Raw genomic sequence first — 22,309 nt, 5'->3', positions numbered from 1 at the left:
AATAATTTTATTCAATCAAACTGACAAATAAATATCAAGTGCATTTGTCAGCACATTTATATGTCATCCAGGAAGTAACTCAGCAGTCACATCATTGCCATACACATTCTGTGTTGTTGCTAAGTTTCAGTTATACTACGAGCAGGAAGAATTCATTTCATCAGACAATGTGAAGCCTGGCATGGAAGTGAGTACCTCTTGTGTATGAAAGACAAGGCAAATGAGGAACTGAATACCAGAAGTATATGTCAATGGATGTATTCGTGTTTCTGAACTACAGCATCATTACTAATAATACTCAGATGCTCCGACTGCAGATTAAACATCATAAATCATTAACTGTTACAATTAGTTCTGTCTTTCTGTCATAAATGCATTGATAACTGAAAAGCTAATTTAACCAAACAAGATCTACACATCTGAAGCATCTTGAGTGGTTATACTGCATACATTATGTGAAACTAACATGTCTTTTGATCGTTACGTACTTTGAAAATGTTTCTCTTAAGATTGCTGTCATAGGCACCATCACCAAAACAGAGGAATACAAATGAAAAGACAGCTCAGCTTTCATTGCAAAACATGAACATCCAAGGAGAGGCTATGTAAGCTATGATTAATGTTATGTGCCAGAACAAAATTAGCTGAAAAGTGCACTCAAAAAACTGTATGCCATGGATGCAGATGAAGTGTGGGATGCCAAAAATGTAAGTGAACAACTGACTTTAAAAAACTGTATCACCCAATATTGCACCACAACAGTTGAGGAAACACTATATGCAACCCGCACAGGCTGTGATTTCAATCACGACAAATGACGAGATGTAGCTCCATGCCAACCAAAGGCACCACTGGGGATCAATATCTGTCCAATCACTGGCACTACTTCCCTTCAAATACTCCAATAGCTACTTCAGTGACAACAGTGAATGAAACAGTTCCATGCTAAGATAATTTACTTTCAGTAACTATCTTTAGTGTGCATAAATGCCTAACAATGAGCAGAACATGCTTGAAATGGTTGCAGTACTTTAAATTAAATGTAAAATAAATAATTGTAACCATTAATTTTGGCCTTAGCCTGGACTAAAGCAATGAGAGAATATTCACCTTCTTGATATCTCACTAGCTGTGTATGCTGCAACTGTAGCCATACATTCAGATCTCCCTACAATCACATGTTTAAAGCCAGATGTTTTTCCTCTTCCTCTATTTTAATTAAAAATGACCACAATGAAATCAGCTAAAGTAATCCTATAGAACACTCAAGTTTGTAATTGTCAGAGGACCGATAGAGTTCGCTACACTATACTAGTTATATTGTTTATCAGTCATAGGCGCATTTATGTCATTCATTTTCATTGCATTTTGAATGGTGGAGCTGGAAGGATGGGGACATTGGATGTTCACCACAATAAAATATTAGTATTTACCTGACATTTTCATCTTCAGAGTAAAAAAGCTGACAACAGGAAGCCAATAAGGTAGGTATGAAACTGCATCCAGTGTCATAGTTTAAGAAACATCTGGGGTGGTGGTTGTGTTTGGGTGGGGACAGAGTGGGTGTGAGTTATAGTGTGGTAAGTTGTAACAGTTGTTTATCACTTCCAAAATGAGGTGAAAGTATACTGCAAAAGAAGAAGAAAAGGTGCTGCCAGAAAGGCACAAGCATATGGCATTTCAATGTGATTTACTGCCACATCATGGGTCTGTGTTACGTGTGGGGCACCAGGGTGTCGATGCTATTCACCCACTGCTGTGCAACTCTTTCACAAGCAGAAAATAAGTCTGAGCTATAATCCGACATAGTGACAGTTTAGCATCATGAATCAACAGCATATAGATAGTCTTTGCAAGTACTAGAACTGTCATATTACACCCTGATAATTCTCATCTGAGTATTGTGGTAGGACAGAGACATTGTTCATAAATGATACCACCAGGGACTCAGGTAATAAAACTGTCCACTGACTGTGAAGCACTGCATAGAAAATTAGCACAATGCTCAGCATGGTGGACATATTGTTATCTCAGGGTACTCTTTGCTTTTACGACAAAACACCAGCAGTGGTTATACTGAAATCACTATGGGTAGATACTTGTCATTCTTTCAGTATTTATAAACTTAATGACAGTGTTGCTTCAGGATGATTTTTTCAGCCATTACTGTCTGCATTTTTTGTTCCTTATTCCTTGTTCTGATGATAACTACTTCTCCTTTCATGTTGGCAGCAGCTTGAATCAAACTAACACTATGCTTATTCACTAGTGCCAATTTTTACAGTTTTTTGAGCCTGCATTGCAGCTAATTCTTGATTTGGAACATAATGTTATTTGTAGCTTACAAATATTCATGTTTTGCAATAAAAGCTGAGCTGTCCTTTATTTGTGTTCCTCTATTTTGGTGGTGGTGCAAATGACAGCATTCTTAAGAGAAACATTTTCAGAGTCTGTAACACTCAAAAGACATTTTACTTTGTCATAATATATGCAGTTTAACTAACTACTCGATATGCTCCAAACATGCGGATCACAATTCATGAATTAGCTCTTCAGTTTTTAATGTGCTTATGAAAGAAAAACAGAAATAATTGTGACAGTTACTGATTTATGATGTTTAATCTGCAGTCGGAGCATCTGAGTGTTATTAGTAACTGTTATTAACTGCACTTGTAGATCAAAAACAGGGATAAAATCCATTGACATATATTTTTGGTATCCAATTCCTCATTCGCCTTGTGTTTCATACACAAGAGGTACGCACTTCCGTGCCAGGCTTCACACTGTCTGATGAAACGAATTCTTCCTGCTTGTAGTATAACTGAAACGTAGCAACAACACAGAATATGTATGGCAATGATGTGACTGCCGAGTTACTTCCTGGATGACAGACAAATATGCTGACAAATTCGCTTGATATTTCCTCATCACTTTGGTTGAATAAAGTTATTTGCTTTAAAGGTGTGATATCTCAGTTTATGCTTTCGAGTCTAGGTGGGTCATTCCTTGTGGAAATCACAACTAATTTTATCTTTTACATTGCAGTTTATTAGTTCTAGCCACTTTTCGGTTCTGAAGCAATGGCTGCTTTGGGTCATGGTTCCAATCTCACTGAAAGAAAGATATTTTAGCCATTTTATAACATAGCTACAGGTAGTCATATCCAAAATCAATAAATAAATTATAACTAAGAAATGCTAAATTTGCGTATTGTTTCAGTTTGACGTAGGACAACAAATAAACACAAATCATTTTGAAGTCCAGAATGAGTAATATCTTATTCATCATTCACATTGTTGTAGCCACACTTATGTTACAGTACTTTCTGTTTCATTAGAATAGACTTATGTTGTTAAGGTTACTGTGATAAGCTGAATAACAGTTCTTAGTTGTTGGCAACAAAGACCAGTTGCAATAGACACAACCCTTTTGTGTTTTGTAGTGCACAACATCCTTACTGAGCCACCAGCTGCAAAATATTATGTTCACATTGCCCTTTTCTCAAGGAAATGTCTTCTCTTATGGCTCAGCCATCAATTTCCTTTAAGTTAACATAAAGATGTCGTAACTAGACACCAGTAACAATACTGCATAGGAATTTTCAATGAACGAAATTATGATGTGAATCTCGTCTACAGAATGCAAATAGCGTACTATGGTTAAATCATCATGGTTTATCACATATGTCAGTTATTGAGACTTCCTGAAAGTAGAAAATGGATCAAGACAGGACAAATGACATTTCTTGAAACAGTTAAACCCTTTGCTAAAGAGTCTTGCCTAAAAGTACCTGCTCCGCACACAGTGCAAGTGTTTTGAGCTACCTTCACACCTGTTAATACCAGAGAAAACAATATGTTGTAAATATTAGACTTTTTCCACTTGCAGCTCTATTTTACAACCCTTGAACAAAGTTCATAAGTTTTGAGCAAGCAAAGTCCAATATTTAACTGCAAGATAAAAAAAAACTTCAAATTAGAAAATGACCATAGACAAACACAACCATAGCAATGCCTTCATCTGGTAGTAACACACGTGAATAAGTTGGCAAATGTGCGAGTAAATTCCCAAGCACAAATGTGGTCTTGACACAGCCGAGCCCTGTGTGGGGGTAATTGTTGTGGAGATTTCTGGCATACACAGGAGGGTTAGAAAGTAAAGGGAATTATATTTGAGCTCCATCAGATTGACTGCAGACAACCAAAATATGATTAAAAAAATGGAATGGAGTGGATTAAATCTCATGACTTCCTGGATATATTGCACAACATTTATCACTAGAGCATGAGCAGTTACAGCTTTGCAGCCTCCCGAGGAAAGGACAACACTTCCGAATTCCACAGTGCTGCTTGATCGTACATATCGCTGGACTTAGAATTCTGAGGGGCGATCGACTTTACTGGCCCCCTTAAGTGAACGACTTGGACTTTGCCTCTGCAGCGGTGAGCCAGCAATCAATTTTTTTGTCTAAGAGTATATCTACATAATTATATCATTGTATGACACACAGCTCAGGAGATATGACCTCATAAACATTAAGCACAAGGCCAGATGCTGCATGGTACAGGCATGGCCACAAAGCTATAAATAAATGCCTAGGCAGTGCTGTGTTTCTCCGGTAGTTTTATCATATTTTTACATGGTTTCACGACACTAAGTCAGGTATCAACTTATTTTCTGTAATAGTTTTGTTTATACAACTTTTTATAGTATTTGTGTAGTGTTTGTTTAATTGATGTGGTAATGGGAAGTTGTCGTAGAATGTAAATAAATTGGTTGTGTAGCTTGACTGGAGTGAAGGATTGTGTCAGGTGGAGTGGGTGAGGAGACAAAGGAAACTGAGAGCAGTAGGAATGGGGCAGGGTGGAGGTGGCTTTGGGACAGGGCACTAGCAGAAACTAAGGCCAGGAGGATTGTGGGAGATGAGGATACGTTTCAAGGACAACACCATCTACTTAGTTCAGAGAAGCTGGTGTTGAGGAAGAATTCACATGGCAGTGTTGTGAAGCAGCCATTGAATTGAGCATGCTGTGCTCACCAGTGTGTTTCACCGTTGGCTGTCCAGCTCTATTCTTGGCCACCATTTGGCAATGGCCATTCATTCACGAGACAGCTGGTTGATGAGTCTGGAGTCTAAAGGGTGCTGAAGGCCATGGGTATGGGGAATGTAGGCGCATAGGGAGATAGTGTCAACTGTGATACGTTCAGGTCCATGTGGTAATTGAGTGTGGATGGTTTAGAGTCAGTGAAGGAAGTGGTTTGCACTTTTAATGTGGAAGGTTAGGCTACAGGGAATTGGTTGGAAGTGTTGGTCAACAATATCCAGAATTGTTTGATTTGTGAATTTTTGGAAGTATGTTGATTGTATAAGATGTGTGTGGGAGGGGGTGAGGGGGCATATTGTTGGGGTGAGGAGGGAAATTAATTTGGGGGACAGATTTGAAGTGAGCTTAAAAATTCAAGTAAAAATTTGAGGTTATGCTGGGCTTCAGGGATGGGATCATTATTACAAGAATGTAGGTAAGGGATTTATACCATTAGTGGATGCCTTCTTTCAGATAACTCCTGTGATTCATCATTGGTGGAGCCTATGTCTCCATCCATGCTTCTGTTCATACCAAGCCCATCAATTACCAAAAGTATCTGCATTTACGCTGTCACACTTTTTTTTGTTTTGAATCATCTGTCTTCTGACTGATTTCCAATGGCCCACCACAAATCTCTCTGTTGTGCCTACAGAACTGCAAATAGCACTTGCACCATATAACTTCAATTATTTGTTTTTTATCTTCAGAATGTCTTAGTTTTTACCCTCTACAGCTCCCTTTATTACCAAGGAAGACATTCCCAGTTGTCTTAATACGTATCCCATCATCCTGTTCCTTCTTATTGTTTGCGTTTCCCATGTGTTCATCTCTTCAGTGGTTCTGCAGAGATCCTCCTCGTTACTTATCTTACCAGTCCACATACCTTTCAATATCTTTCTATGGCATCACATCTCAAATGATTTGATTCTCTTCTTTTCTGGTTTTCCCACAATACATCATGCATTACCATACAATGCTGTGCTCCAGACAAACATTCTTCTTCCTCAAATTGAGGCAGCTAAAAGACGTCTACTAGTATAAAAGTACGCAGACCTGTGTTTTATACTAGTAGACTTCTTTTGGCTAAGAATGCCCTCTTTGCCTGTACTAGACTCCTTTTTATGTCCTACTCGCTTCATCTCTCATGTGCTGTTTTGCTTCAAAGGTAGACGAATTGCTTACCTTTGTCTACTTTGTGGTCACCAACTTTGATGTTAAGTTTATTGTTAATTTCATTTCTGCTACTCTTGTCTTTGTCTTTTGTCAGTTTACCCTCAATCCATATTCTGTTCTCATTAGACTTTCCATTCCACTCAACAGGTCCAGTAATTCTTCTTCACTTTCACTGAGAATAGCAATTTTATCAGGGAGTCCCACCCTGAATTTTAATCCCACTCTTGAATCACACTTTAATTTGTGTCATGTACCGGTGGTCAGAAATAGTCTTCAAAGCTTGAAAGGGTGTTCAGGAAAGGTGGTGCTGAGAAATAACTGTTCAGAAAAAAATTTGATACATTGCACCATTTCTGAGTTATTTGGCTTTGAAGTTACACAATCAGGTTGTAATGTACGTAAATTCAAGCAGCCTGCCAGAGGTGGTGTCACCAAACATGTTTTTCATTTAGTTTCCTCAAGCCACCTAGCTTCAATTTATCACTTCAGAAATAGGCACATTTTAACTGGTAAAGAGTATTTCAACATATGGTAGTGCACAGACCCACAGATGTCTGTGCATTACTACATTTTAGCACATGCAAGTACTAGAAATTTCATGCACAACCTGACTGGCTAACTTCAGTGCTAAATAACTCAGAAATGCTGCAATGTATTCAAATTTTTTCTTAAAAATTATTTCTTAGCACAATGTCCCCTGCAACTCCCTTACAAGCTTTTCAGACCGTTTCCGACCACCCTGTAGACTGAAGAACAGGGGCAAAATACTACATCTATAACTTATGTATATTTTAATCTGAATACTTCATTCTAGATCTTCCATTCTTATTCTTGCCTCTTGGTTCTTGTACACATTTTATATTACCCATCTTTCACTACAGCTTACTCCTATTTTTCTCAGAATTTTGAATATCTTGCAGCATTTTATATATTGAATTTTTTTCTGGATTGACAAATCCTATGAATCTATCTTGATTTAAGTCTTGCATCCATTATTAACCATAACGTCAGAATTGCCCTATCTCTCTCTCTCTCTCTCTCTCTCTCTCTCTCTCTCTCTCTCTCTCTCTCCTCTCTCCCTCCACCAAAAAAGTCACACCCATATAGTCTGACCACCCGTGCATGTTGCCTCTACAATGATAGGAATTCTCTTGCCCAGAATGCTGAAGACCATGCTGAAGCCTTCACAGACAGGCCCTCTCACTTCAATCCTACTCCAAAGACAGATTACCCACACAATACTCTCCTCAAACATCCGTTCCTCCCACTCATGCAATATTATTCCATACCGGAACAACTGAACCATATCCTTCACCAAAACATTGATTATTTATCACTGTACCTGGAAATGATTACTATCCTAACCACAATCATTTCCATCCCTCCCAAAGTGGTATTCTGCAAATCACTCAATGTAAGCAAAATCCTAGCCCATCCTTATGCCACACCCACTCCCAACCTGTCATCACATGAGTCATATCAAGACCCAGGTGCTGCAAGACCTGTCCGTTACTTCCACCCAGCACATCCTACTCCATTCCTGTCAAATGGTTATTCCATCAGAGGCACGGCAACCTGTGAAAGCAGTCATGTCATATACTAACTCTGCTGCAATTTCTGCACTGCATGTTATGTGGACATGTTCTCCAACCAGCTGTACACCCGAACGAATGGCCACTGGCAAAGTGTGGCCAAGAACAGAATTGACCACACTGTGGCAAAATATGTTGCTGAGCACGATATGCTCGATTTCAATATCTGCTTCGTAACCAGTGCCATCTGCTTTCTTTCCTCAGCACCATCCTCTCTGAACTATGTAGGTGGGAGTCATCCTTTTAACACATTCTACACTCCCATAGGCCCCCTGCCTCACACCCATCTCCACCTGGTGCCAAGACTCTAACTTCACTCATCCTGCACCCACAACCTCTTCTCCATGAACTGTGGCAACAGAAAGGCCATATGGCTATGCTCTACCACTACTATTGGCAAATTCATAAATTAAGATGGTGATCCCATGAAGAATGACTGGAAACTGAAGAAGACAATTAACATCATAGTGCATCGCCTGTGATGGTCACCAAACATGTAAAACACTGTTTACAAAATGACACTGTGCAAGGATGACAGCCGACAAACTGATTCAAAGCAGTGTGAAGAAGAGCCCTCAGTGGAAGAAAACTCTCGGTACTACTATTCTTTCAGGAAATGTCGTGGGGAAAGTGAACCAAAGACTGTGTTTTATTGGCAGAACACTTAGAAGATGCACAGATATGCTAAAGAGACAGCATACACTTGTCTATTCTCTTTTGGAGTACTGCTCCACAGTGTGGGCACATTACCAGATACGATTAAAGGAGTACATTGAGAAATTTTAAAGAAGGGCAGCACATTTTGTATTATTGAGAAATACGGGAGAGTGTCACAGACATGATAAGGGATTTGCAGTGTACATCATTAAAACAAAGGTGTGTCTCATTACAGCAGTATCTTCTCACAGATATTCAATCACCATCTTCCTCCTCCAAATGCGAAAATATTTTATTGATATCAATCTATACAGGGAGAAAATAATCATCATAATAAACGAATGGAAACAGAGCTAAAATAAAGGAAATCAGACCTCTCTCTCTCTCACACACACACGCACGCACGCACGCACGCACACACACACAGATATATATATATATTTTTCCATGTGATGTTCGAAAGTGGAATAATAGAGAATTATTGTGAAGGTGGTTCGATGAACCCTCTGCCGGGCACTTACGTGCAATTTGCAGAATATCAATGTAGATGTAGATAAGGAATGGAATTCTGATTCCCTTTCAGCTCCCTCTCATATTATTGCTGGTATATAAATAATAAACCAGAAACACAGCTTGAAGACAGCAAAAGATTGATAACTTAGGAGCAAGTGCAATATTATGTGCTTGTTTAACATTACTGCTGCATTTCTTATGTAATTGGATCCCTTCTCATTTCTGAACAAACCAGTTTTCCCAGGAAAATGTACCATTTCACATATATTAAAACTCTCACAGTTATTTGGCAGTGGCATTGAAAATCACAGGCCTGGTGTTCAAGATCATAGATACCTGCCACAAACAACACAGTTAATCTCAAATTTCTGGTGCAAAAGATCTACACCATAACAAAGGTCAACATATTGGCCATGTCTGTCGGAGGACTCCTCAAAAATGGATGAAGAAGAAAGGGGCAGAGACAGATAAACAGCCTACCTCGAAGCTGAGTATTAGCCCCAACAATTTTTAATTTTCACACCCATGACTAACCACTACCAAATGACACCAAAATGTGAATTATCAAACTATGGTTTTTCAGGACTGCTTCTTTGAGGAAGCTGAAGCAAAGTTAACTAAACCCCTAATGAGGCTAGAGCAATAAGTTGTTCGAAATCAACTGAAGTCCAGCCTCACAACAATACAGGCTTGCATCTTTCACCTCCACAACAGGCATACACCAAGAGGGCTCCAGGTTATGTGGAGAGTAACACTGTTGGAGCACTGTCCCTAACCAAAATTCTTGGGATTACCTTGGACTGACATATAAGCAGTACTGCACCAACTCCAACATTAAACTCGATGACACAAATAATATCCTCCAAAAAATTATAGGCAGACTGGAATTTTAAACCATAAGTGGTAAAAACAACTTTGTTATTTGGCCAGTTAATATGCCTCACTTGTCCTGCATAAACCTGCCCATGTTAAGAAAGTTGATGCTGCACTCAGTAAACTGTTCACTAGCTGTCTGAAACCTGTTCAAACAGATAAGTTTCACCACCTGGTTGGAATTACTCATTTGCCGACAACATTGTTTTATTATTTTGAGCTTTTCCTCATTACAGAGGCTTATCTCCAACATAATAATTTACTCGGAAGTTACAATACAAAGAATAAACGTTCTTAAACTATATTTTCAAAATATTCCTCCAGGTGTTTCAATCTTGTGTGTCCTCTTCCTCTGCACCCATTCTCCTCATTGTGCACTGTACATTTTTGGATCCAAGTGGTCAGAGGTCATTGTTGTCTTCTTCTTCTCCCTTCCGGTTCCCTCTCCAGTATAAATTTTCTTCAGACTTCTCCAAAAGTCCATCTCCAGAACTAGTAATTTTTTAATGTGCTCCATGTTAATTGTCCAGGTCTCTGTTCCATACAGAACCACACTCTTTAATATGGATTTGTATATTAATTTTTTAGTTCTGCTCATTACATTCCTGCTCCATAAGACTGAGTTAAGCATCCCAATGACCTTCCATTCGCTACTAATTCTTTTATTGATTTCTGACTCCAATTCTCCCTCAATTTATAAAATGGATCCCAAATAACAGAAAGTGTTTATCTTTTCGATTTTCTTTCCTTTAATGTATAACTCATCTGAATCATTAGTCAAGTATTCTGTTTTTTGGTAATTAATCTTCAAACCCCAAGTTTTGTATGCTACTGCTAGTTGATTGATAAATGAACAACAAACTCAGCCTAAAATGGAGATCTGACTAACTTAAAGAACCAGCACTGGATGGAATCATCACAAGAATTAGCCCTTGTCAATTATATAAAGTGAGTAACATGTCCATTTGTGGTGAGGTCCAAACAACCCAATGTGTGTATTGCTAGACTGATTGCCCCACCCAATGTAGACTCAAAAACTTCATGTCAACAACTCCCAATGCAATTGATATCACCCCAATTCTGGTCTATGCTAGTCTAACTAAAATGCTCTGTTTTTATTATATAATTTGAAATATGCAATTTGCGTAATAAATGCCACTCATGTAGAACAACTCTATTTCCATAAAATGTACTTCTTTCTTCCTTCTTTTAATTTGTCTTCTTATGGTACTGACACAGATTTTTAAAAACTGTTAACAAATGAACTGTTTAAGCTACTGATCATGCAATATATTTGTCATCCTGAAAACATTCTAATGCCCACATACCATTCAGGGGACACTCAATGTGTTACCTACACTTCTTTGGAGAAACATTAACTAGTCTGGTAAATATTAGTTACTATTTGTCATAATGTGGGCTGGTGTGTGGGGAGGGGGAGCGGGCAGGGGAGGGGGGGGGGGGGTTGTAGAAGCCTCATTGTTGCAACAACACCCACTGGCTGATACTGTTTATGAAGAATCCACCAGGCCTTGTCAATATGAGTACCATATTACATACTATGACTGGTCAGCCATTAAACTATATATCAATGGTGACTATGCCTGCACCATTCCGCAACATCACACATTTATCTTATGATCAGTGGTTTTTTGTCAGCATATTGATCATAATAGCTGAGCCACATCCTTCATACCAATACCCTCTCTACATGAGCAAAGTAAAGTCTTTGCAATAGTTAACAAGAACATCATTCGTACAGTACACTTTGAGTTAGGTGGTTCCTATTGACTTTTTGTTTTGTCAGAACAATGCTTGGATTTAGTGATTCTCTGAGTTTCCTATTTCACCCTAACGTCAATGACCTAGTGTGGCAAACTAACATCAATGACCTAGTGTGGCAAAACAAACGCTGTATCATTGTGAGAGATGTAAAGGCAAGACAGTGTGTTAGGACTTACCCCTATTCACTACTGCTAGTACCACTTCACCATTATGCAACTGTGCTTAACATACAATGGATTTCCCTATAATCTAAGAGTGAAATTAAAAATTAAAATAATTTTTCCAAACTTCATCAATGTATGATTCAGTACATTAATGTTAACATTGTTAAGTCTCAGAATGATCAAATCAATATGTTTCACTAAATATAATAGAGGGAAACATTCCACGTGGGAAAAATATATCTAAAAACAAAGATGATGAGACTTACCAAACAAAAGCGCTGGCAGGTCGACAGACACACAAACAAACACAAACATACACACGAAATTCAAGCTTTCACAACAAACGGTTGCTTCATCAGGAAAGAGGGAAGGAGAGGGAAAGACAAAAGGATGTGGGTTTTGAGGGAGAGGGTAAGGAGTCATTCAAATCCCGGGAGCGGAACCCCACTCCACCAAGAGTGTCTTTCCGCCGTCCACCTAACCTTCGTAACCTCTTAGTTCATCCCTATGAAATCCCCAAACCACCTTCCCTACCCTCTGGCTCCTACCCTTGTAACCGCCCCCGGTGTAAAACCTGTCCCATGCACCCTCCCACCACCACCTACTCCAGTCCTGTAACCCGGAAGGTGTACACAATCAAAGGCAGAGCCACATGTGAAAGCACCCACGTGATTTACCAACTGACCTGCCTACACTGTGAAGCTTTCTATGTGGGAATGACCAGCAACAAACTGTCCATTCGCATGAATGGACACAGGCAGACAGTGTTTGTTGGTAATGAGGATCACCCTGTGGCTAAACATGCCTTGGTGCACGGCCAGCACATCTTGGCACAGTGTTACACCGTCCGGGTTATCTGGATACTTCCCACTAACACCAACCTGTCAGAACTCCGGAGATGGGAACTTGCCCTTCAGTATATCCTCTCTTCTCGTTATCGGCCAGGCCTCAACCTCCGCTAATTTCAAGTTGCCGCCGCTCATACCTCACCTGTCTTTCAACAACATCTTTGCCTCTTTACTTCCGCCTCGACTGACATCTCTGCCCAAACTCTTTGCCTTTACAAATGTCTGCTTGTGTCTGTGTATGTGCGGATGGATATGTGTGTGTGTGCGAGTGTATACCTGTCCTCCCTAAGGCAAGTCTTTCCGCTCCCGGGATTTGAATGACTCCTTACCCTCTCCCTTAAAACCCACATCCTTTCGTCTTTCCCTCTCCTTCCCTCTGTCCTGATGAAGGAACCGTTTGTTGCGAAAGCTTGAATTTTGTGTGTATGTTTGTGTTTGTTTGTGTGTCTATCAATCTGCCAGCGCTTTTGTTTGGTAAGTCTCATCATCTTTGTTTTTAGATATGTTTCACTAAATATATTGTTTTAGGAAAAAAATTAGTGGCACTACATAATAAAGCTAAAAATTGCTCAGAAAGTGCAAATGTATGTCACAATCAAAAGTTACAAGTCTCAACTTGATCGGGGCAATATTTTGGTCAAAATTGGCATTTTTACAAAAAATTAAAGGTGCTAAATATTAGACTCAGAAAGATATAAATTTATATGTAGCCTCAGTTTGATATAAAAACATTAAGTATGTGACTCCATTAAGCTACCTCTGTGTAGTTTTCAAGCTATATACTAAAAACCAAATTTGGAACAAAAACTTCCTTACTCATTACAGGTTAAGCATCATTTGTATCTGTGATAGAAGGTTCTAATTTCAGCACTTAATTACACTCATCAAATAATACAGCTGTACCAAGTTTCAAGACTTTAGTGTAAATGACAATCATTACAAGGAATCTTAGGGAGGCAGTTCAGAGGTCATGTTCTGCTGCTGGTTCTGTCCTAAAAATTCCAGCTGGCGAAGTTTAAATGCAGTTGAGCTAAAACTTTTTCAGAAGCTAAAGCAAACTTAACTCCATTCATATAAAAATTAAGAAGACTGTAAATTATTGAATACCAGGGATATTAATTACTACATGTCTGATACAAGGGCTATTTAGAAGCTGCTACCTGTGCCTAGAGCTGTTGATAGCAAATACTACTTTCAGTAGTCCGCTATGCCCATACATAAAAATGGCCAGAGAGGCAGTGAAAAGAGACACTTTGCACCAAGGTATCAATCTGGCCATGTCAGTCAAATGCCTGCGAGTGTTCTTCCTTGGATGATGTCACAGCGGGGCAGCTCAAAAACGTGTTTTCGGTAAAAGTAGGAAGTGAACTCACGAGGACTGTACACCATCATGGATCGCTTAGTTTTCACAAAAGTAACTGTTTGTGTGCTGCCCATAATGTTGACAGAACCATGTGGCAGGTGGTGCGATTATTTTCCACTTTTGATTCAGGCAGTTAACTTTTGGTGATCAGAAGATGCACCACTTTACCTGGAACTTCTCGTAGAGGTCGCCTCTGAACAGCTAATAGTGCTGTTCCCAATAGGGATATTATTATTATTATTATTATTGTTATTATGAGGAACATTATTATGTTTTGTGCATGCGAACTTTTACTGAATATATCAATTAGTTAAAACCCAAAACCTTTATTTATAGTCATAGTTCCTGATCCTGATGAGTAACAGCAAGTAGGAACATTTTCTTTCAGTAAATAAAATGAGTAATGTGCACTTGCGGACTGGAAATTAGAAGTCAGTATGTTCTCCATCACTTTGTGGCTGACTGCAAAAATAGTTTACAGACTCTTATAAATGGCAAGGATATTTTATTATTTACCCACCATCTCATCCCACACTAGAAACATAAAAGTCTGTGAAACTTGTCTGAATGCACAAGTTTGTGGTATCATTTTATTGCACTTACTCCTCTTCAATAACTAATTCTGACAGAAAGCATGTCTATGATGTTAACATTTTATGCCTGCACTTACATACCCCTAAGTGCATAGTCTGAAATTGCAAAATGGACATTCATTTTGTAGTCTGAATATTTTTGCTCATATAGTGTACAACACACATTCCACGGAGACACGGTTTAAGATGATAGTAAGGCTTTGGTCATCATAACTGGCTCTCAACACAGTAGATCCCAATCATAATTAAGCACTTTTGCAACATCAGGCCACATGATACATCCCTCAAATCCAAATCAACACTGAACACGGCACTACATGTACTGTGGTTATCCATAATACAAGACTGTTACCAATATCTCACTGAAACACTGCCTTGCCATAGACAAGGCGAAAGGAAAACCCATATATTGTCAGGTAGATGACCATAATTCTGTGTACACATGTAGTAAATTGCATGTCAGTTATGGCCATAGTAAGCTGAATAAATAAAAGAAGCCACTATATGACACAGGTGTGTAAAAAGAAGTTTATTTCTATCACAATAATATCTTACAGAATACAAAATACTGCAACATCATGTAAATTTGATAAAAATATATATGCAACATAACTTTTTATAATGGTATTGGGAATGCATTCACTGATACTTGAATAATACTACATACCATATTGCGCAACAATTTATAGAATATATGACAAGAGTGAAAATTTCAACCACATACTTTGTCAATAATCTTATTTCATACTATTTTTAATAAAACAGAAGAAAATTTAATTTACCAGATAGAGATTCTCAACTACGTAAAATGCAATTTCACAATAATGGGAATTCCTGGATGGCGCAATAGGTACAATAAATGAAAGACAACCACTCACCTATAGCGGACTGATGCATGGAGCACAGAGGCAAGTAACAGGAAACAGCATTCACACTACCTTTTGAGCTCTTGTTCTTTTTCTAGCAAATGTACAAACAAGCACACCATTTGCATGGCTGTGTGTGTGAATGAGTGTACCTCTGCTTTTAAAAAAAAGAGAGCAAGAGCTCCAAAGCTAATGTGAATGCTATTTCCTGTTACATGTCTCTGTGCTCCACCCTTCTGTCTGCCATAGTAAAATGTTTGTTTTAGCTGTTTCAGGAACATCCTACAACAATGAAATTACCTACTTGAAAATGAAGAAAGCATGTAGGGGAGACCGGGGACAAGAGTAACACGATATGAAAGTAACATCCCTCCACTACATTCGCCTGTAGCTCCGAAAATCAAGTGATTCAAACACTGTATTCCCTTCATGTTTCCCAACTGCCTACCAATTGTTGGCCAGTATTGGAGAGTCTCTGTTGAGTGTGCCGCAGTAAAACGTTTTTTCAGTCTCTCACATAAGTTTTCTCAATTTTCTTAGTTTTGTGATAATGGTGGCATTACTCTGTAAATGTAATAATTTAACTATGTGAAACTTTCAGTTTTATGCCACCATTGTCAACATTTTCATTACTTGTATAGATTGTGTCTAATATATCAATTAAACAGAAAGGAGTGGTTGGGGACAAAAGAAACATTACTGCTGGGGATGGAAGTAACAGTGTTTCTTTCGTCCCCATTACTGAGGAAGTATTATTAGCTGCAGTTCCCCCCCCCCCCCCCCCCCATTAGCAAACAGTAAATTAGGCATGATACTGTCAGGAGTAGCAGTGTCTTGCTGAACAAACTCGTTATTACTGAACAGACTCATTATTTACTTAGTTATTTCGTTACAGGAAATTATGCCACAAACACGGGTTAGGACGACTACAAAGGACTAACGCCTACTACTGTTTATCAAACTGTGGCAGATGATGTTGCAAATTATATCATAAGTAATAGAGCAGTAGCAAAGAAACACAATGTATGCCATGTAACATTGCATTGGTACATTAAAAAGAAGGAGAAACGTATGCATGATAGTAGGACACCAATGCCTCGTGTTGGATATAGAAGTGTAAAATGAGTGTTCTCCGATGAACACGAAAAAATTATAACTGAATATGTGATTAAAGTGTCTGAGATATTTTATGGACTTTGCCCTAAGGATATCCATAAATTAGGTCACGAACTGGCAACGACAAACAATATACCAGTTCCATCAACTTGAGTGGACAATCAAACTGTTGGTCCAGACTGATTTTCAGCATTCATGAAGAGGAATCCCCAGTTGTCTATTCGGTTGCCTCAACCCACAAGTCTTGCTTGAGCAATGAGCTTTAATCCAACAAATGTGGCTGCCTTTTTCAACAACCTGGCTAGCGTTATGGAGAGATATAATTTAGAGCCCATGGACATCTTGAATATGGACGAGACAGATGTCACCACTGTTTAGAAATCAAACAGGATTGTTGCTAAACAGGGAATAAAGCAGGTAGGAGCTATCACATCGGCTGAAAGAGGCACTCTTGTCACTGTTGCTATTGCCATCAACGCTCAGGGTAACAGCACACCATCTCTCTTTGTATTCCTTCGCTTGAGGTATCATGGCCATTTTATTTGAGACGGTCTTATTGGTTGCATTGGAGCAGGAAATGCGAGTGACTGGATGCAACAGGAATAACTTTTGTTATTCTTGTGTCATTTCATAAAATTTGCTAAACCAACTCCTGAGCACAAATGTTTTCTGCTTCTCGACAATCACAAATCTCATACATCCATCAGAAGCCTGAATTTTTGCAAAAGCAAGGGGATTGTTATGCTGTCATTCCCACTGCACTGTACACACGGGATGCAGCCTCTAGACCATTCAGTTGATGGTCCATTCAAAAAGATGGTGAATGCTTTTGCTGACAACTGGATCAAGAATCATCCGCGAAAGACCATGTCAATTTATGACATCCCTTCAATTGTAAGGGAAGCACTTCCACTTGCTGTAACTCCCAAAAACATTGCAGCATGGTTTCACTGCACAGGCATAGTACCATTTAATAGTAATGTGTTCAGTGAAATCAATTTTGCACCATCTTCTGTCACTGATCGCCCAGCACAAGCTTCCAATTATGGAAAGCAAACTATGTCCTTAGCAGAACCATTAGCATTTTCTAGTGACCCATCTGAAGCTGGAAGGACATCTAATCCGGATCCAGTAGCAATATGCAAGAAAACACTTTCACATATCAGCCTGTGGTGCAGGACCTAGTGGTTTACAACCATCTTATTCAGTTCACGCAACCTTTTCACCCTAAGGTGTTTGCCCGTAACCAAAAGCAGATCCAAGGCAAGAAGGAAGAAAAGGGAGAAAGTCTGCAATTTTGACTGACATTCCAGAGAAACTGACTATGGAAGAAGAGCTAAAGGCCCATCCCCGGGCGAAAAAAGTGGAAAAGAAGCTAAATTTAAAAAGCAGCCAGCCAAGAGTGCGAAAACAGAAAAAACCTGAAGAATCATCATCGGAAGACAATGATAGCTACTGCATTGTATATGTCGAGCCTTTCCATCACAGTCATCATAAAGAGAAGTGGATTCAGTGTTGGGAATGTAAGGGTTGGTCTTGTGTTGCTTGTACCAAAGGGGGGAAATATTTATGTGTGCCACAATTGTGAATCTGAATAGGACTAAGATATGCATTACTTTTCTCTTTTACTGACTCACTGAACATTTACTCATAAAGCCTGCATTCATTCAGTGCTATTAATTGCTATTTTAATTAATATAATAATTGTAAATTAATGAGAATTGAAGTTTATTGATGTTTAATTAATGTTTTGTAATGGTAATGTACTTTAAATTACTGTATGAGTCCTTTAGGTAATAAAATGTGGTTTAACTTATTATGTTACTTTCGAAACGTACTTGTGTTACTATCGTCCCTGGTAACGGGGACACAAGTAACAGGAACACAGATGCCTTAAAATTAGTTTTACAAATACCAAACATAAGTAATTTTGTGTGGAACTAAATTCATCTATGTTAGGAAAGCTTCAGAGAACACACACATTAATTCCTTTTGTTTCAAAAGTTTATAAGGAGGTAATAAAAAAATTCAATATGCAAAATTTTACTTTTGTCGCCGGTCTCCCCTAGTCATTTGCAACAACACATATTACATTTCGTTTAATCATTTCAGAGATTAATTAGAAATTTCCATAGTAAAATGAAACCACATGACACATGACACTAAATATGATGTCTGAGTGACATATTTTACTACAACAAATCTCAAAAAATATCACAGTACATTTTCAGCTAGTAAAATATTTAAGGTTTTGCAACTAAAGTTGAAAAATAGTTTGCTCCATAGACAAAACATGTTTCATATCCTAAAATGTGAACCACTGTAGAAACTGTATGACCTTGAGCAGCCTCAGTGGCCATTGTGACTTGACTGAATAGTGAGAATAGCTTATCTCTCTACCTTCTGGCAGTGATGGCAGCTTACTAGGATAAAAAATTGGTTTATCGTGTGGGCAATTTGTTATGAGGCTATCCATAGATGTCTTCATTTTAATGCCATCACAGTCTACAAGCTCCAGCGTTTTGTTAAAGCAGATCCTAATTTCAAAAAGGTAAGCATTGCCCTGAAAAAATATTATATGAATTAGATTCCTTAGTTAAAAATTGTGAAAACATATGTTTGGACTCACACAAAAATAAAAAATATACACACAATAACAATCTATAAAGAAGCTTGAGGCATTTCCGCGTGAAAAGCATTACACATCCTCCACAAGCAGGACTAAAGGCAGTCAATAAAATTAGCAAATGTACTACCACAGTACTATTTGAGAGGCTTCCATAGTAAAATAAAAGTTCACAAAAGCCCACTGAGTATTACAATCTTATTCTAAATAAAACTTCAGTTCAGTAGAATGGTATAATGTATATTCAGCAATATTATCATCATATTATGTCTTATGAATAACCAAAAATGAACAGATATTGAATAAAAGTACCAATTTTTTTAGGTGTTTTAAGAATTTATCTTAAGATCAGACATTCAGAAAAATGATTTTTCACTGCAGCTCAAACTGTATTTACAGGTGATGTCTCAGGAAGAAACTGTGCTACACTTCTTCCTTCCCATAGCAAGACTGCACTGAAAGAAATGGCATAAAGACGTTGCAAATACTGAAAAAATGTCCTTTTAATAAAATTAACTTCTTCTTTCTGCCATTCCAAGCTCATCAGTGACAATATCTGACAACAAAACCCTGCGAAATGAGGTTTTGTGAGCTCCTATTGGAGGACAGACTTCTGCCCTGTCATTACCAAGAAGAGATGGAGCAACTACAGCAACACAAAAAGTATGATGTACGATGATATGCTTTGATTCTGCCTTATACAGAAGGGAATTAGTATGGTCCCACTACTCTTAATGATGAACTTTAAGAAATATGATGACATGCCCTGTCTGGACCAAGAAATGACCATATTGCTGTGGACATTTAATTTAAATATTTGTTTGTCCAGTTAGAGGCACCATGTCACTGACTGCGCAGTCCCTCCTGCCGGAGGTTCAAGTACTCCCTCGGGCATGGGTGTGTGTGTTGTTCTTAGCATAAGTTAGTTTAAGTAGTGTGTAAATCTAGGGACTGATGACCTCAGCAGTTTGGTCCCATAGGAAATCACACACACACATTTATTTGTTTGTCAATTGATGCAGGCTGTGAGCACTAGTATCTACAGCTGTTACTGAATAATTTTTTGTTCCACCTATTATTACACATAGTTCCTCTCTGATTATTCAAAGCCTTGGAACATTCAACTGCACACAGCACATTATCTGAACACTGATAGCAACAGTACCTCATGAAGAGCTCCACAGTTTGAGAATAAAGGAATATTTTCACGAAAGACATGTCATGCAACTTGTTTTGGTGACAGGAATTCTTTGATAAAACACCACTCCAGGAGATTAAGTACCACAAGTAGCTCTGGGAAGAAGCACTATAACTTCTGATATAGCCTGATTACACTTTTCACAGTTTTCTCCCATACACGTGTGTGTGTGTGTGTGTGTGTGTGTGTGTGTGTGTGTGTGTGTTTTAATGATTACCGTAGTTGCAAACTGACGACAAGAATACTGACACATTGCTTAGGAAAGTATGTTGGCAGACCTGCTCATTGACCTTATCACAAGAAGTCAGCCACAGTGCAGAGGTTGTAGAAGAGCAGCATTGCTACGCTTCTTGGTATTAATTTGAAATATTTTTATCTTTGTATTTATGATCATGGATTATCTTGCTGACTTGACTTTTCTACATCTACATACATACTATGCAACCCACCATATGGTGTATGTTGGAGAAAATCTTGCATCACTGCTAGTCATTTTCTTTCCTGTTCCACTTGCAAATAGAGCAAGGGAAAATGATGCTTTATATGCATCTGTAAAAGCCCTAATTTCACTTGTCTTGTCTATCCTGTCCTAACGTGAAATGTACATTAGTGACAGCAGAATCTTTCTCCAGTCAGCTGCAAATACTCGTCCTTTAAATTTTCTCAACAGCATTTCATGAAAAAAGCATCGTCTTCCACCAGGAATTCTCTTTTGATTTCATGATGCATCTCAATAACACTCATTTGTTAATCAAATCTATACTAAAAAAATCTAGCACCATGCCTATGAATTCCTTCAATTCCTTCCTTTAATCTGACATGATGGGGATCACCAACACTCAATCAGAACTCAAGAATGGGTTGCACAAATGTTCTATACTTGGCCTCCTTTATAGATGAGGTACACTTTCCTAAAATTCTCACGGTAAACAATTAATCAATGTGACAAGTGTCAAGCAGCACACCACTAATATTGCATTTGAACATTACAGAATTGTTTTTCCGATTCTTCTACATTAACTTATATTTATGGTCACAACACAAGGTTAAAAGAGGACTTTCATAGTAACCACTCAAACTATACCCTTGTACAGAAAGGAGCAAATTATACAAGCATCAAAACTTACAATGCTTTGCCCACTGTCATCAAAAGTCTTGCTCCTGAAACACCAAAGTTCAATAGAAAACTGAAGGAATACCTAATACAAAAGTCATTCTATTCAATTAGTGAATTTTTTAGTGCATAGGAGTAAATTTTTATTACATAACTGAGTTAGCCATTCAATGTAAGCATAAATGTAAACTATTTTTTGCTGTAGTGTTATATTGTTGCTCAAATACTTGAATACTGTTTGTAACAATATTAGGGAAGGAAAGTTGCTACTCCCCACATAGTAGAGACGCTCAGTCGCGATAGGCACAACAAAAAGATTCACATAATTATAGCTTTCGGTCATTAAGGCCTTTGTCACCAATAGACACACATACACACATGTGCATACACACTCGCGCTAACGCAACTTGGAAGTGCAAGTTGCGTTCGCGTTAGCATGAGTGTGTGTGTATGTGTGTGTGTGTGTGTGTGTGTGTGTGTGTGTGTATTGTTGACTAAGTCCTTGATGGCCGAAAGCTATAATTGTGTGAATCTTTTTGTAGTGCCTATTGCGATTCAGCATCTCTGCTATATGGTGAGTAGCAATATTCCTTCCCTAATATTGTTACATTCCATCCTGGATTTTCCATTGTTTGATATTGTTTGTGGTGTCTCTAGCACAGAGTGCCCTATCTTTGACTCTGACCTCTTTCAACTGCTTTTGTTCTACTTCTCTCAGTGCGCAACTTGTGTACTGCCATG

At 38.4% G+C, this 22,309-nt stretch overlaps 1 protein-coding gene across 2 annotated transcripts in view; it reads right to left on the bottom strand.

Moving 5' to 3' along the window:
- Positions 1 to 15,672: 15,672 nt before the first annotated feature.
- The window catches only part of LOC124802445 (ribonuclease Oy), a 61,536-nt gene continuing 54,899 nt past the window's right edge, over positions 15,673 to 22,309 (bottom strand). For both annotated transcript variants that reach the window (XM_047263229.1, XM_047263230.1), the window contains one exon: positions 15,673 to 19,193. In XM_047263229.1, coding sequence (XP_047119185.1) covers positions 18,936 to 19,193 — 258 coding nt within the window. In that variant the 3' untranslated portion in view covers positions 15,673 to 18,935. The remainder of the gene's footprint in view (positions 19,194 to 22,309) is intronic.

Source organism: Schistocerca piceifrons, chromosome 6 (assembly GCF_021461385.2).
Source record: "Schistocerca piceifrons isolate TAMUIC-IGC-003096 chromosome 6, iqSchPice1.1, whole genome shotgun sequence".
Taxonomy (NCBI): domain Eukaryota; kingdom Metazoa; phylum Arthropoda; class Insecta; order Orthoptera; family Acrididae; genus Schistocerca; species Schistocerca piceifrons.
This window is presented reverse-complemented; position numbering and strand designations above follow the sequence as displayed.